Source organism: Phaenicophaeus curvirostris, chromosome 11 (assembly GCF_032191515.1).
Source record: "Phaenicophaeus curvirostris isolate KB17595 chromosome 11, BPBGC_Pcur_1.0, whole genome shotgun sequence".
NCBI classification, from domain to species: Eukaryota; Metazoa; Chordata; class Aves; order Cuculiformes; family Cuculidae; genus Phaenicophaeus; species Phaenicophaeus curvirostris.
Genome location: NC_091402.1, coordinates 22,281,876 through 22,298,842, shown reverse-complemented (window position 1 = coordinate 22,298,842; position 16,967 = coordinate 22,281,876). Strand labels below are relative to the sequence as shown.

General features: G+C 39.9%; 1 protein-coding gene across 13 annotated transcripts in view; it reads right to left on the bottom strand.

Moving 5' to 3' along the window:
• Positions 1 to 16,967, bottom strand: part of DOCK3 (dedicator of cytokinesis 3) — a 152,878-nt gene that overhangs the window by 66,516 nt on the left and 69,395 nt on the right. For all 13 annotated transcript variants that reach the window (XM_069865810.1, XM_069865818.1, XM_069865811.1 and 10 more), the window contains exons 10-14: positions 16,402 to 16,483; positions 11,903 to 11,963; positions 10,297 to 10,444; positions 6,002 to 6,090; positions 3,880 to 4,005 (exon numbers count right to left, since the gene is read on the bottom strand). In XM_069865810.1, coding sequence (XP_069721911.1) covers positions 3,880 to 4,005; positions 6,002 to 6,090; positions 10,297 to 10,444; positions 11,903 to 11,963; positions 16,402 to 16,483 — 506 coding nt within the window. The remainder of the gene's footprint in view (positions 1 to 3,879; positions 4,006 to 6,001; positions 6,091 to 10,296; positions 10,445 to 11,902; positions 11,964 to 16,401; positions 16,484 to 16,967) is intronic.

The following is a 16,967-nucleotide window of genomic DNA, read 5'->3' as shown; positions in this document are numbered from 1 at the left end:
AGTTCAATGAGTTCCCTGTAACTTTACTTTCAGTAGTACTAAGTTGATTTTTAAAATATTTTTTTTCTTATCTCCTTCAGGCCAGGCTGGATGGGGCTTGGAGCCCCTGATCCAGTGGGAGGTGTCCCTGCCCAGGGCAGGGGTGGAACTGGATGGGCTTTGAGGTCTCTTCCAACCCAAACCATTCCATGACTATGATTTTGCCCTGTCCATTTCTCAGTGTATTTCTGCCATGACTTTGTGCTCACCAACAGCACAGATGCACAGATGTTTCTCACGATTGCTACTGACTCACCTGTCACAGTTACTAAATCTGAAACACTTGGTATGAAGAGAGGCTGATAAGACAAAGTCTACTCCTCTCTGATACCAGCTTCCCTATGATGTCGTGATTTACTGTCCTCACCAATCCCCAACATTCCATGAAAGACATGACAATGGGAAAAAGCAAGCAATAAGCAGACATTACACAGAAAAGCAGACACTTACACCCAACTATCTTCATCTCTGCATCAGAAAGAAAGGAGAGAAAGGGGAAAGGAAAAGAGAAAAGCCAGGAAATTAAGACAAGGAGAGAGAAAAAAAGAGAAACAAACATCACTCACAAGTTGAAGATGAAGCATGCACTTTTCATCAGAGGATCAAAGTAAAAGACAGAATACTTATCAGCACATGGGGAAGGGAAGGGATGTCCTTTGGGGAACTGACAAACGCCATGCCTATGCAATAGATTCTGATCAGCTGTATACAAACAAAGGTGCAATCCCAAAGGCAAGCAGCACATGCCTCATTGCTTTTATCTCTGGGGAAAGGTAAAATTGTCAGCATCAGATGGACGGTCTTAAACCCAGCAGCAATTTAGAAAGTAAAACAAACCACAAGTGAACAAAACCCCATCATGCCTCTTCACGAGGCTGGTTTGACTTAAACCCTTCTGATTCAGAGAAAAAAAAAGATAATTAAAGTCTTTATGATGCTCTTCTCTGCTCACAACACCGTAGGAAACAAAAACAATTTTATCCTTAGAAATGAAGACAGGCATGGTTATTTTGTAGGATATTAATCTTATTCTGGATAACCATGCAAGATATAAGCACATATAGACCAGCTTCACTTTATTCCTTAATGATGAGCAGCAGCTACTCATGTAGCTCATGCCTGAGTGAGGGAAAAGAGGTTGGATACAGAACTAAAGCTACTGTTTAGAAGACAAAATGGGATAGGAAAACTGAGTGATAAGACACAGTTACAGACTTTTAATGGATAAGATGTGCACGTGTGAAAGAATTTCCTATTAGAAAAGAAAATGAAAATGTTAAAACCTGTGACCAAGATGATTATTTTGAAATGCTGGAGCTAGTTACTTTTCAAAAAATAGATTTCTTAGTTCAGCAGTATGATCACTGAACAACACTAGGTGACAAAGCCTTTATAATTTCTTCATAAAAAACATTTTTAAATCACATTGTCTTGAAAAACCTGCACTCACTGACAGAATACAAGCCATGACCTTCCTGTGGTCTTTTCTGAAAGAGGAAACCCTTACTTTAATGAGGAAGAAACACTTCTGAAACAAAGCAAGGGGAAGGTAGTTTGACAAAGGCGATTAAAGCAGCAGACACGGTTGAGAATTGCTACCATGCGTAACAGGGCTGGGGTAGAATGAACGCTGTTCGCTGCATGGGTGACATTATATTTTAATCTCCTAATTTTTCTAGAAATTTAATTACCCTGGAGAATACCAAGGACAATAAAAACTTTTGTTTAGAGCACCATTCACAAGTACCTCTCTCTTCACATCTCATCCCTACTCCGGCAATGTCCTGTTTTATCATTACAGCGGAAGTCTAGTCACATTCCATGTCTGCCTTTCTTACCTTACATTTACAAACTGCCTTTCTCCACAAATGCAAGCTATTTCTTTTCTGTTTACAAATGCCAGAAGTCCTGGGGGGTCTGGCATCTCCAGAGAGGCAGTAAGCATTTAATAGCAGAATGGACCTTTCGCACATTTGTTTGTGTCAGTCAGTATTTCCGAAGAACAGATATCTGTAAGAGCCCAATTCCAACTAGGTTATCATCTTACACCCTGCGTTTTCTCCCACAAGAATTGTGGTTCTCACAACAATGAGATAAGCAAGCAGACGTGGTCTTTTGAAGAAAACCACCTGGAAAACTGTTGGTCTGCCTGGAGCTGGGAAGATCAGGGATACGTACAGGGAGCCCTACAATGGGAGCGCTGCAATGTATGCTGGGGAGTCTGGTTTGCATTTACTTAAATGTCCAAGGACTCTAGGCTGATGATAATAACATAAGTTTGTGGACCTCTTTCGCACTGAGGCACTGTTCTTCAGTACAGAGAGAAACAAAGTCTGGAAATCCGAATTAGCTGCAATGAATAGAGAGTTTTTAAAGATTAACGTAGGAGCACTTTTTGCCTGAAAACTGCTAACCTGCCTGTTGAAGCCCTGGACAAAAGCCCTGCCCAGGCCAGGGGGGGCAGCTTGCAGAAATAGCCCAGGGCCCCGAAAATGAAAGAACAATTAGGCACAATACTGAGGCCATACAGCTATTCTTTAACCTCGCTAAAATTCAGTCGTCTGAGACACCCAAGGGACAGCTCTATCCATAGAAATGGAGAATGAAGCAATTCTTGCAGGAGAATCAGCTCACCTATACAGGTACATAAACGTTATTTTTGATGTTGACTCTTCTAGCTGTGATTTCACTATTCCTGCTGACACATCCAGCTGTGATCTCAATTACTGTGGCTGTGTCTGCATAACAACATGCAATATTTAATCTTTCCTCTATTTGACTGTTTGAATTAAGAACAGAACTGCTATAAGGTTACTAAACCCTAAAATTTACAATTGGTCTTATAGCCCACATCCTCTGCACTGTATTGCTGTTATTTTCAAGTCCACTAGTAAATAAAACACGTTGTTCTAAATGCTTTTGCTTTAGTTTCTTGAATTTTTTCCCACCTCCTCCTTGTCTTCATTGAGTTTTTCTGAAAAGCCTCCATAATGAGGCTCCAACAAAGACTTTTGATACTGATGTGTCACCGCAGTCTTTCAGGTAATAAAATCTGATACTTTTCCCATTATGCTTTCATAAAATTTCCTATGTTTGCACCGTCATCCCTGGCCTCAGTTATCAGGCACAGCAACGAGGCAGTATTTCAAATGCTACAAATGCAATGTAATTAGTAAGCCCATTTCTTACTACACTGTAAAAATGAAGACAGTGTAATGCCAGATTTTATATCTATTGATTGCACTCCTGGATAGATTTTGGTTTCCTCCCTAAAGGAACTCGTGGCTATGCTGAGGTGACCTCAACTCGTGCCAACACAAGAAGCCTCTCAAGCTGCTGCTCCAAACTTAAGAAGCAAACAGAGTACAGCAATGTTTCAGTCCGGGCTAGGAGCTCTGTAAGGCCAGCTGGAAAATCAGAGCAGCTTCACATACAGTCGACCATTACAAAAATATCATACTAACTCCAAAATCAAGGTGCCAAAGTGGACGTTCTTTGTCCAGGCTATGAATTCTTGGAAACAAGGAACTTCACGCATTTTAAAAGAAACACCTCTATGCTCCACATGCACGAGGAATATCTAATCGGCTGGGGAATAGCAAAGCAATCCTTCCTGATCACCTTCTATTCACCTGAATTAAACACCTATTATTACAATGTTCATTGATTAAAATGTTTTAGCATGCCTCCCTGAATCTGGAACGGGCATTTACTGAAAAATAAGGCAACTCTTCTACTGTGAATCCCGTCCAAGAAAAGTACCTATGCCAACGACTCTTGTCTAGGAGACCATGAGAAAAAAATAAGCAATATTTTAAAATTAGAGTTCATTATGTTTACCTGGCATTATAACATCAGGAAAACCCAGCTTCCTGGTTACAGAAACGCCTCTGTTAAAGATCATGGGGTTTTCCCTTCGAATCTGCTCCATGTCGCCACGAAGAAGCTGAAGAGATATTATAAGTCCTGGAAAAAAAAACCAATAAAGACGCTCGTTTTTTTCAGACCTAACAGATGCCTGCACATATAAGGCATGCAGACAAAATGATGCTTTGCTCCACAGCTAATTTAATACAAACAGACAAATACGGAACTGTCTTCACCCTTAAAGCAATTTAAAACTGAAAAGGAAGAAACAAAACCGCTTTAAGGGTCAGCTAAGAGCAACCAAAACATCATACTAAAGTGGTTTTTTTTTTTAAATCAGAATATATAATTTTGCAGAGATGTCACAAGCTACAGTGATGTGCTGAGCACTATTTCTGGTCCTCACATCCAGCAGGTTACATGTGTGAGCAATGCCACCTCCATCTGAACCACCGCATCACACAGTGCCGTAGAACATCTTTGTGGTATTAAGCAAGATTAAGGGCACTTAACAAAAATATAAATATCAAAGCATTTCTATTCCACTTGTTGCTTTAACAACTTCATAGAGGATTTCAATGACATTCCCTTCAGTATTTGACACTTTTCAAAAGTACCAACTGGACAAACTGACTTCAGCACCTGGCTTGTTCCATTCTAGCCTTTGTTCAGCTGAACAGCTTGACTAGGAGTAATTACATGGTTAATCTCAGTCAACTGCTTCCTCTACTTGCTTTTAGTTTATAGCATGCTACACCCCTAGAACAAGGATAATGCATTGGTAAAGTCACAAAGTGAAGCATCACAATATCAGAAAATGCCAGGACTGCATTCAACCTTGCAAACTCACTCTCATATGCTGAGCACCCGCTACCAGCACCACACACCTCCCCTTCCTGCTTTCTTCCCTTGAAATAATTTTCCAGCCTGTGGTTTGGCTTCAGCCAAATTTGGCGAATAAATAGTTATCTAGATCACATGAAGACAGTGTAAGCTTTATGGATACTAGGAGTTGGGAGGGAATAAAAGAGCCAAGGAAAAGGGAGGCCAAGCAGCCAGCTGGACAATCAGCATGTGCGTATGCAAAAGCTGCCAAAATATGGACTTGCAACTGCCCAGCTAAGCAGGCACAGAGCGCTGCAAAGCACCGCAGGGAAACACAGGCTTTAGAACCATGGAAAAAAAAATTAGACCCTTTGAGTACCATATCTGAGTTTCCATCTGTGTGCGTGTGCACTACAAAAGCTTTAACAGATCACAGGGGACAAGTTCATTAGCATTCAGGCTTGACTACTTCTACCACTTAGAGAGAATTCCTTTTATACCCTTTTGCTGTCACAAACAAATGAAAAGAAATTCCAAAAATTCCAGCATAAAGGACTGGAGCAAATTCTAACTTGGACCCTCAAGCTGGAAGTTCAGATGTCTCCACATACACAGCTTCCAGTACTGAACAAACAGAATTAATCTGCCAGCTCTACCTGTCACTGGAGGTAACAGAAGAGGCAACTGGCCAGCATGGTATTACGGATGTTTCTTCTGTGATGCCCTCCCACGTAGTCCACCCCAAAAACCTTCTGCCCAGCTCCTTGCTTGTCACAAAACTGACTGTAGAAGGCATTTTGCCAATGCTGATCACTGCTTATGCCGCATCCCCCCACGGGTGAGCTAGTTCCACATGCTCAGACACGCTCAGTAACTGGGACAGGCAGTAAAAGACGACTCGCAGGGGAAGCCAAAACTACAGCAGGGCACCAGCTCTCCTCGCTGCTGACCTCTCTGGAGATAAAACACCACCACAGATATTGCCCTGAAGGAAATCCAGCATGCTGAGTTAGCATTATTGCCAGCTGCATTCAAGAAGGAAAGCTATCAGGTGTTCAGGTTTTTTTAATCCCTGGTTAAATTGGCAGACACCATACAGATTTTTCACCTGAATGCGAAGGGATTTTAGCTAAACTTTTTAAACCAATGCAAGTAGAGAAACGCAGCTGTGCATCACCTCATCTCACTGAGTTTCTCTGGTATAAATCATCAGCAGTTTCCTAAAGGAACCCTTCAGCTGTTATCATAACAAAACCAGGTAAATATTTACCGTAGTTGGAGCTGGGTGCTGTGTATTTGGTGCTGGACTTGCGAATAATATTTTCATGGATCTGGCACCATTCGTTTTCATTGTTACACCTAAAAGAACAGAACACTAAATTCAAGTTAAAAGCTTTCTGCTGAACCATCTCAGGACAGGAAAGACAATTTTGCTGCAGATAACATGATAAGTCGTGAGGTTTTGATGAATGAGAGAAATCCCACGTAACTCTGTTTTTTAAAAGTGCAAGGAAACAAACCCTTCCCTAATAGTTAGGTGGACACTTTGGAGCCTGTGGTGACTTCACTGTCAAAGTCATGGTTTCACTCTTTACCTTACAGCAGAACGAAGAAAGCTCTAGACATTCTACTTGAATTCTGTGCACGTAGAAAATGAATTTTAGGCTGAAGTTGTTGCCATATGTTACCTTGTGGTGCTTAATAAAAAAATCAAGATGAAATCAAGAAATAAAAATGAAATTTGAAAGACTACGGAAACTCTTGATTTTTTAGTACCTTGGGCACTGACAAGACTGTTGTTTACCTAAGCATTTTTCAGCAAGCCTTGAAACATGATGTAACAGGCAGATCCTCAGTTTAAGTTTCCTTGCTTATAGACAATAACTAATTCCCGAGCTCTTCACAGAGTTTAGTTAACTTACATATTCAAAGATGACAAAGCTCAGGTATTAAGACAATGGTAGGGACCAAAATGTAGGCATCATACAGGTTTTGCAACTGTTGAAGAGTTTTTTTAACTTTCCACTTTGGAAAATAAAAAATCACTATGTATATAATAAATAATATCTCCTGTGCTATGTCGTTAGATCATATTTTATGTGTATCTGTTATTATTTCAGGCCGTTATTCCTCCTGCAACTTTTATTCAGCCCAAAATCTTACTCCCACAAGTAATTCATGCTGCATGCAACTCAGTGGCTGTTAGTCTGGATCAAGAATGCAGAGCTGAGACATTAATGGACGGTACCAAAACCCCTTCAATAATTGCAGTGTTCTGTGCTAACTCAGAAATTGAGCTGATATTCAGCTGACTCATCAGGAAAAAATAATTACCTTCACATTGCCAAGATATTAAAAGTCATTTATCCTACCACAAATAATAGTCCCCTTCAAGCAGAGACATAACCTACAGGACAGATTCTGTACCATCCTCACAGCTGAGCATACAGAAGATTTCCAGCCTCTGATAACTTTTCAGCTGCCGTACCAGCCTCTGGAGTGCAAGTTAAAATAGATTTCAGCCTCCAATGATTTATGCCTGCAAATTAACCTGGAACAAAGTTATCCCCAAATCAATGGACTGTGAAGATAGCTTAAAGCTAGTTTTGCACCAACTACTCGTGTAAGCTGGACTTCACATTTCCTCAACACAAAGAAGAAGAACGTTCTCCCAGGTTTGAAATGCTGGCCTGAAAACAATTCCCTGTAATGCATTTTATTGTGTTAACATTTTACTTGTCTAAATACCAAACCTATTACAAAATATATTGCTAGTTTAAGTAAGAATTTTCTCCTGAGGCATCCATCACCTTTTCAGGTTGGCTGGTTCTACAGTAAATTTACCACTTGGAATGTTTGCCATACTACATCAGACCCCGATGTCAAACAGATGGGGACAGAAATGCAACGTACGCTCTTGTCCAGCTGGGCAAATAGCAACAACTGAATATTGAAAGGGAAAGGCATTCAAGCAATACACCACATTAAGAGGAAGGAAATTTAGGAGCTAGGTCTTGAGAAGGAGAAAAATAAAGGATTGAGAGAAAGCAGGACAAAAAAAAATAATTGAAAAGTACAATACGAAAGAGAAATACATGAAATTTTTAGGGGAATGTGAAGACTGACACAAAGAGTAACACGCAATGAGCAAAAAATAGTATTAAAGATAAAAACTCATACAAAAATATGAAATTAGTGATCTCAGGAGAAAAAAAGGATTGAGACTTAGCTTCCATCACACCTTTAAAATACTTTACATGTACATTATTAAAAAGAACTATAAAAGCAAGCCTTCATGCTTTTACATAATGAGCTTATAACTAGACTGTGGTACAATATCCTCTTAGGAAGATTATGACATGACTGCAGGATTAACGAAGAGGACAATCTCGATTGTGAGAAAGAAGTATGTTTCAGACCTAAATCTTTGACAACAATAAGGCAAGCTGAGAAAGACCAGAGAAGTAAATTGATTTTTTTTTCATAAGCATTTTCTCTCACGGATTCAGTGAAAGCCTCCACCAAAACTCCATTTATTTGTTTCAGCCTTTGTCAGCTTTTCAGTCCTTCAGAGGTTTCCAGCTCCTCCCCATGAAAAGGCTTCCCTGGCTGTATGCTGATGGCCTCATTCGGGCAGCTGGGAGCTGCAGCTTTAGCCAGATAGCTGCAAAGGGAATGCTTTTACTGCTCCTTTAAAAATACAAACACACCTCCTTCCTTATTTCATCTTTATGATATTTTTGGGTTGGCCTGAGGCATTTTAACAATATTCAAAATGAGAGCAGCGGGTAAGAAAATCAGTCCAGGGTTGTTTAAGCATTCATAACGATTTTACACTTCCAAAGGACAAAAAAAAAAATCTGTGATTTCAATTCTAGTAGAAAGCAAGAAAAGGTAGGTTAGCTAAAAGAACGTGGAAAGAGAACACGCAAGTAGATAAACCTGCAAAAAACATTCTGTTGTGCAAGACAGCTACGAGAGCAGCAAAAGGGATAAACTGTGCCCCTCAGACATAGCCATTTTCCCTCCTGAAGACTTTTGCTGGAAGTTTAGAGACACCCCAAACAGCAGCAGTGTAAAATAATGATGTAGAAGACTTAAACCAACTCAAGCGATTGATAATGGTGATAAAAAAACCACAAGCGTCTGATTACAGAGTGGAATTCTGCTATGGGCTCTATTTCTACTTTGGAAAGGCAAGGACTGGTATAAACCTGCTTAAACATTCAGGCAGATACAGCTGGTACTTTGGGTGACTCCATGTTAAAAAAACAGTTCAGATTAAGAGAAAGAAAAGGGAAACTCTCTATCCTATTAGTTTTTTGTCATAATACTAGGACTTTGGATCACTCTGCCTGCCTGCATGACTTTGTCACTGACAAATAGAGAAATCCAGTATACGACAGCCTTTTTCTCTCCTTTTCTTCAGTGAATAAGAAGCTAAAGTTGCATTAAAAGGGCAGGAAAACAGAAACCTGATGTTCCAAATGTTCTATTACTTTAAGCTTCAAAATGTCACAGTTGCAATATATTAACGCTATCTACAAGGCCAGTACTAACAAAACTATAGAACCCCAAACCACCGGTTTGAGATAAGCTAAAACTGAATGGTGACAAAGTGCCAATACTATCCAGATTCTATTGGAAAAAAAAAGAAAGAAGACCATTTTCTTCCCTAGAACTTGACATTTTTCCTACGGTTTTCATAACTGTTGGCAAAAGAAGAATGGAAGAGCTGACAGAGACTTTTCTTTGGACTTACAGATTTGTAGTGTATGCAGAGATGTCCAAGAACCTTTCAGTGAGCAGTGAAAGCAAGTTTTTAATTTAGTGTTTCCCTTGAATGTCACACTTGCTGCTGCTGAATGCACTTCTTGAGGATTAAAAAAGTTCTATAACCCCTCTGAATTATTTTCTAACTCAGAATAGTGGCCACAGACCACAGAGTAATGTCAGCCCTATCTCAGCCCATCTGCAAAGCAGATCTTGCCAGTGTTTATCTTCACTGACAGGAGATTTAGATCCTCCCTCCAGTCTTCAGACAGTCTATGGCCTCTTTATTACAACTCTGAGACCACACTTCATAATTAGATTTTGTTAGTTCAAAGTTCAAAATCACAAATAATTGATGATAGATTCTTGCTCAAAACAGGTTGACTTGTTTTGAGTTCTTTGACATCCCTCGTTTTCTACTTCTTTTGTTGGTCATCATGACTGAGAAGGTGTAATGAAGTATTTTTCTCTGGTTTTGAGTTTAGCAGATTTAAAGAAAATCACATTAATAAAAGTGTAGCTTTGCATGACACATGGATTTGGGCAATATTCAATAATTCCCAAAGTATTTCACACGTCTGAAACACTTGTGATAATATTCGTTATTTCTGTAAGTTTCTGGAATGACAAAGGAGCAAAGCCCAGGGTCAACAGCACTACTTTACCTTGTTAGGAGAATAAAGCAGCAAATGCAGTCTACGGCACCTCAGTTCTTAATACCTCCTTAGTATCTCATCACTCAGCATATACAAAGTGTTTTTGCTAATTCTTTTCCTTCTAGGAGTTACTCACGTGTAAACTTTGAGAACAAAGTCCTTCTCTTCTTTTATTTCAGAGAGTGACTGAAGTACATCCATGATGCTCAACACTGCACAGCCGTAGGGGCGGCGGTAGTGTAAATGAGGGGGCCCTTTTTTTGAATCATTCAGCAACATGCGACCTAAAATCAAAACAAATGGAAAATATTAGAGATTCACATTGAGCCAGTGTGTCCATTCTGCTCTATTATCCCTCTGAATACGCACACCTACAGCAAGTTTCATCTACAGCTTGCAGTCTTCTATATATGGAGAGAAAAAGAGAGTGGGAAGGATGTTTTCGAATCTAGAGGTCCCTTTGAACCTGCCTGACCCACTGGGCTCCTTTAAGGCACATCATCTCACCGAGCTAACAGAACACTCAAGGGCAGAGTGAACAACGTCATGTCTGGCCATGTCTGATTTGCAGCCCTGTGACACATATTTGCATCCAGCTCCACTGACTACAAATGATCTCTTGAACGAGCCAAGAATATGGCTCGTACTCACTTCTCTGCATCCCCAGAGATTCACCATGGTCCTTCTGATATAGTCCAGTAGTCACACAAACTTTCCCTCCATACAATTTCTTTAAGGAGATGTATTATATATGGTGTCATTGATCATGTTTGTCTTGGAGCGAATAAAGGAGAATTCTGAGATATGGAGCTGCCCGATGATTAACTCCCAATTGCTAAAGCAGTTTTTTAATAGAGTAGAAAAATGCCAAGAGTGGAGAAATCACTACGACAATCTAAGCTAACATAATGATTTGTCCAGCACTTCTTGCATCAAGGTTAAAAATCTGAGCTCAAACTACAGCATATCCTTCTACGAACTTCATTTATCACCACATGCGATAACAGAGTAATCCTAACTTGTAGGCACTTTGTGACACAGGGAAGTCAGATCGTGCAAACCCAACCCCTCTAAGGCATTTGTGACTTAGAAGGCTTATTATCATTCGCAGGCCAGCACAACAGAGCTGTGCTTCACTCGGTGGTTTAGCCCTTCTGTCCTTCAGACAAGATACCTGTGGCTGGCAATAGATGCTAGCAGTGAACACAAAATGAAGCGAGTGCATGCTGCTCAATGCTGGGCTGCAGGCAGGGACTGCTGCTAATGCTCCTTCTTGGCACCAGCAGGTAGAAAGGACACCTGACAGGTACAAGAGCTTCCCAAACTCGAAAGCAGGTTCTTGGAAGCACTGCAGACTCAGCAGAAAACAGATCTTTATGCATATTTATCTAACAGACAGGTATGCTGATATCCTGCCCTGTAAACGAGCTATGTATCAGTAAAAAGACCTCATTGGAAATTTTGGAAGGTTAAACAAAAAGCCTTTCTAGTTCCTCCCCCAAAGCGTGGTGTTTGATCAAATATTTTCTTTCAGACTGAGAAAAACAATCACTGTTGAACAGTCACCAGTAACCTTTTAATACATATGGTTCAAACACTGATCTCAGCAGATTGGCATGGTCTGTAACTGAATTTTGTAACTGGTTAAATTGTTAAAATGTCAGTTAAGTAAAACATACATTTGAAAATATGGTAAAAGCACTGCTAATTGTATATATTCCAAGTAAGAAATCTTACCGTACCTATTCGAATTACATGGGCAACTATGTACAAATCTCTCTTCATGTCCTTACTGCTGAGATCCTAAAAGATTGGAAAAAAGTAGACATTAAAAAAGGAACACACTCCATGTCTAAATTTTGCTATTTAGCAAAACCCAGAACCTTAAGATCTCCCAGTTATTTTTAAGTTAAGCAACTACCCACACAGACGAAACCCCCAAAATTCCACATCACAGAATCACAGGGTAAACCTTTTTTAAAAATGAGCTCTAAGAATTGCCCAAAACAGGAAAAGGAGAACCTAGAGAAAAGGAGGAGGAAAGATGAAGCTAATGAAGTAAAAAGGTATTATTGACCTGACAACTCGATATTATTAAAGATAGTAAATTCAGAAAACACGCACAGAGTACTTGTCAATAATTCACCATTGCAGCATTTTGCACACACATCTTCAAAGCTGCCTTAAGTGCAATTTCCTCGGCATGTTGCATTTTTTTTCCAATAACATTATAAACAGAGATCAACTTCTGAGACATTCCTCCCTCACTACTTCTTTAATTAGAGGGAAGATCTAAGAAACATTTCTTCGTAAAAACGTCAGCATTGTTCAACAAGTTTTCCTTACGTTACTAAGCTCCAACACAAGAAGATTTTAAAGAGATAACGTGCACTATGAGAATATTCATTGATGTTTCAGATTCTGAGGCAAAGAGGCTCCTTGGGCTGGTGCCTCTCTCAACCCGTGCCGTAACCTTATGGTTACGGACTGGCTCACACCATAAAGCCTCCAAATTCTTCCCAAACAAGCGAAGAGCAACTGGAGACAAAAAATGATTCATATATCCTTCCTAAGAACGTGGGAGAAGTGTGCGCACAAGTGAAACATCCAAAAAGAAGGTTTTAAGCTCAGCTACTGCTCACCGTTCCCTTACATGGCCTTCAAATATGATGTTTTTAAAAATATGCTGCAAAAAAATCAACTGTGAAAATCTCAGATTCAGATAAAATCTTGTGGTTTTCTTTTTAAAAGAAACACAACTAAGTGGTATTAGAACCACTATAAAAGGAAATGCCATTAGCATATAAAAGGAGGAGGAAATTTTCAACTGCACAGATCTAAGTTCTGTCATTCCTAGCTTGAGCTAATGTAGTGAATTAAAAATTATGTTTTATTGGAAGCCAAAACAAACATTTTCATACAGCAAACCTCTTTCCCATGTGACCTAAGAAACCAAATCTCAACAACTGAGACTAGGATGGCAACGCACAAACCCTGGACATCAGATTCCAGTGACACAGAGCACAGTAAGACCTGGGTGCAAGTACTATGAACTTGGCATAAAGAGAATTTATTCCAAGGAGAAGTTTCAGCCCCTTTCCAAGAGCACTGTGTTGCTAAACTACAGCAGGCCAGGGCTAAATTCATGGCTGTATCTTACTCTGTATAAAAGGAAAACTGTGTTTCCCCAGGCAGCATATGCAGAGAATTACAAATACGCTGTTTGGGATGCTCCCTATAGCAGATCACACCTCTCTGAAGGCAAAGAATTAAGCTATATAAATCTCCCTCGGTGTTTTCTCCTCAAGTCGTGCTTTGCCCCTGCATGAACACAGGAATATACTTTCTAGGCTTTCTTCATCCCCGACCATACCAGCGTAGCATATGGTGGGCTTTGTTTTGCATGTCTTGGAGAAACTGAAGTTCCAGGATAAGAAGGGATTTGACACAGTTTTAATCTTGGCGGCGCCTGACAATGCATTTCAGAAAGCAAAAGCCTTGGCGGTGGTACTTAATACTCTAGGCAGTAATAGATTATTGAAAATACCTGTGGTATGACACGGGGAATTGTATTATGCTATCAGATTGCCAGTTCTAATTAACAGCAATTTAGAGAACTATTTTTTCAAAGGGCAGCTGTCAAAACATCAGCAAACGCTAGGGCACGCACACATTGATGGGTTCACACTTCAGTCGCTTTTCCATTTCACAGAAACTATAGTGTGTCACAGTCAAAGGACAAAAAACACAGGCCCAGATGGTCTTGTATTTCATTCTGGATTTTTCACAAGGTCAGAAATTCTTATCATGATGTAACCCAGACAATCAGAAGTCCCATCCCCTGCAAGGAAGGGTTCGGATAGTTTCTTTGCAGAGAATCTATTACTTGGGGAAGGAAAAACTACCTTCATTATTTGCTTGTGTGAGATATGAATAAATCTATTTCCAGAAAGGTGCTTTAAGCACTGCATCCACAGGGGGTTTATTTCCCACATCCTTCTGAGCTTTTTAAATGATACTGGTTGATCAACAAAATAAATTCATAATAATTCTCATTGCATGGCTTTTTAGAAAATCACCTCTAATTCTTCCTCTATATTAGGTGTGGAAAGAGTTACTCTAATAACGATTAGTTCTTTACAGTGCTGGTTTCTACAAAGGTCTAACTGTATGATAAAAACCCAACCACCCCGAAACAGTGGAATCGAGGCTACCTATCTGCCACTAATGGGTTACTTTACAGCTTTATATAAGAGCTATATAAAACAGCTTTGACAAATTCAGTTGCCAGCCTCGTAGGCCACAGAGTAAGGCATTTAACTAAAATAGCAAGCTTCCACTGTGCAGTTACATTTTATTTCAGACACAAGAACATGTCTAAATTGTGCATAGGCTGAGGTTTGCTTGAGTGAGCTTTAATCTTCAGAGGAAGCCGTTTCTCACCTTTGGTATGACATGACAGTAGATCTAAAAACAAAAGCTAAGTAATTTTGATATCTTACACAAGGAGACAGCTGAACCCCCAGGAGGAGTGGAGATAGCAGGAAAAGACAGAGATACCTTGAATTACCTAAGATATGGGGCTTCTTGCCTCTGGGAAAGATTAGTTTTAGAAAGACACTGCAGGGTGGGGGGAGAGCGAGGAAAGAAATCAGTAAATATAAAGGCAAGATTAGCAGAGTCTTGGGAATGAATCTGAAAATCATAGAACTATCCTATTCCGGAAGCATTTCCTAATTAAGAAATTAAGGTAAGATAGAACCATTGGAGATAAATTGATTATTCGAAAAGCTATTATTTGTTGCTCCTGTGCTACATACTTTGGCAAGGTCTTTGAATACTTTGATGAAAAATATTGTATTAGAAATGAGCAGTTTTGGGGAGATTGTTGTCCCGATTATCATAATTCCTGTTAGGTAAAGAACACATTCTACCAGGGAGAGTGAAGGGCAATAAGCCCAAGCATCTCTAAGAGCTGATACTGTTCACAAGGCAGCGTGAAACAGCTGCTGCATGACACCAACTGGTGCAGCATCAGTGTAGAAATCAGATGATGAAAACCTTTAAGAATGATGAACCTCAGAGGTGAGAAAGTGCCAAACTTGATATGAACCAGTCTGTGCTGCCTGTTGGGAATAATCCTGAGAGCAATTCTTAATCCTATCCTCGACCTTCTTGCATGATGATCCGGATAGCAGTACTGAGGCTTGCTCCCCGGATACCTTTCTCTTAGAAGAGAAATACTTGGGTTTGAGTTGCCAGCAGCAGAGACATCAGCGTCCACTGCAATACTAGGACACTGTTAGCTCTGCTAATGTTTAATCAGCTGGCAGCACTTCACTGATGGTGCCAAAACCAGAACGGCTGCTGATGGCAGCATCAGTGTCAGTGCTATTTTTGGATTGACCTGCATCTCTCCTGCCTAGATGGAGGCAGACCTGAGCATCGATACACCTGGCTAGATATGCTCTGTTCATTAAGAGGAAAAATCCAGCATTATTCTCAAAGGAGAAAAGGGAATGGCACTGGGAACCATGCCTACTTCAGTGTCCAGCCCTGCTTGATCTCAGAGGGTTTCACTGCCAGAAGTAAAGCTTCTCCAAAAGCTTTCTGCCATCTTCTTTCTTCACCAGAGGTAAAAATACTTCTGTCAAAGAGCTTCTAGCATGTGAACTAGCTAAAGGTGAGTCACGATACAAGGTGTTTATCACACTTGGGATCTGAAATTCCTTACAGCTATTCTGTGATGAGTTGTTAAGTTTCAGTGCCTCTAGATTTCCATATTCCTTCTGAGAAGAAGTGACGGATAAATCATGTTCTGACACGTGAGGCTGAGGCAATATCTAACAGAACCGAGGGCCGGGGCAGAATGGATATTAATGGATATTATTTTTCTAACTTTCATTCTGGAAAAAATGCCTCGATTTACATTCAGGCCAAGGCAGCCTTTTCCTGAGCCCTATTGTCCAGAAGCACAGCACATGCAATGAATGTATCCAACATTTCAAACTATAAGCAGGAACAAATGCTTAAGCACTTCAGAATATTTACTTGGCCACAAAACCAATTTAGAAATACGTCCATTTTTTTATGTTAGCACTCAGTTACAACCATAAAAAACCTCAGAAACAGCTTCTGTTCTACTCAATATATTAGAAAAAAAGAATTGGGTTTTCCCTCAGGGTGACTACATTTACAGACATGCTACTGTACAGAAATAAGAAAGGGAACAGACACGTACTGTGAAAAGCGCGCACATTCGATCTATCTTCTCAGGATTCCTGGGGCCTCCGTTCTTGTTTAACCTCACCATAAACCTCTCACTAAAAGGCAAACAACATTAAGAAAAATAAATAGTTTCATGCACACACTTTGACATAAAAGTAGTCATGCTTCTTCAAAGAAAGATGCACTAGGCATTACAACTTCTTTAATTCCCAAAGCATATGAAACAGTACTCACTGATTGAGATAAAATCACATGGAATAGCATAGAGACTTTTAATCACAAGTACTCTGCATGTGAAAACATCATGTCGATGCATACTCATGATGCAACAATATTAAAATGATGTGAATGCGTGAAGCCCAGGAGTGGAACACATCACAACCACCTCAGGCAAAGGCTGAGGTGCACTTGCTGAGGCCTTTGGTAAAACGGAGTTCATTAAAATCCACTCAAAATGAAAAGTAACAAGAATACCAATTAAGCAATCTCCTCCAACATATGCCATTTATAGAGGCAATATACTAGTTCAAACACATTAGGATTCAATTGATAGAACTACTTATCAATCAAATTAAACAT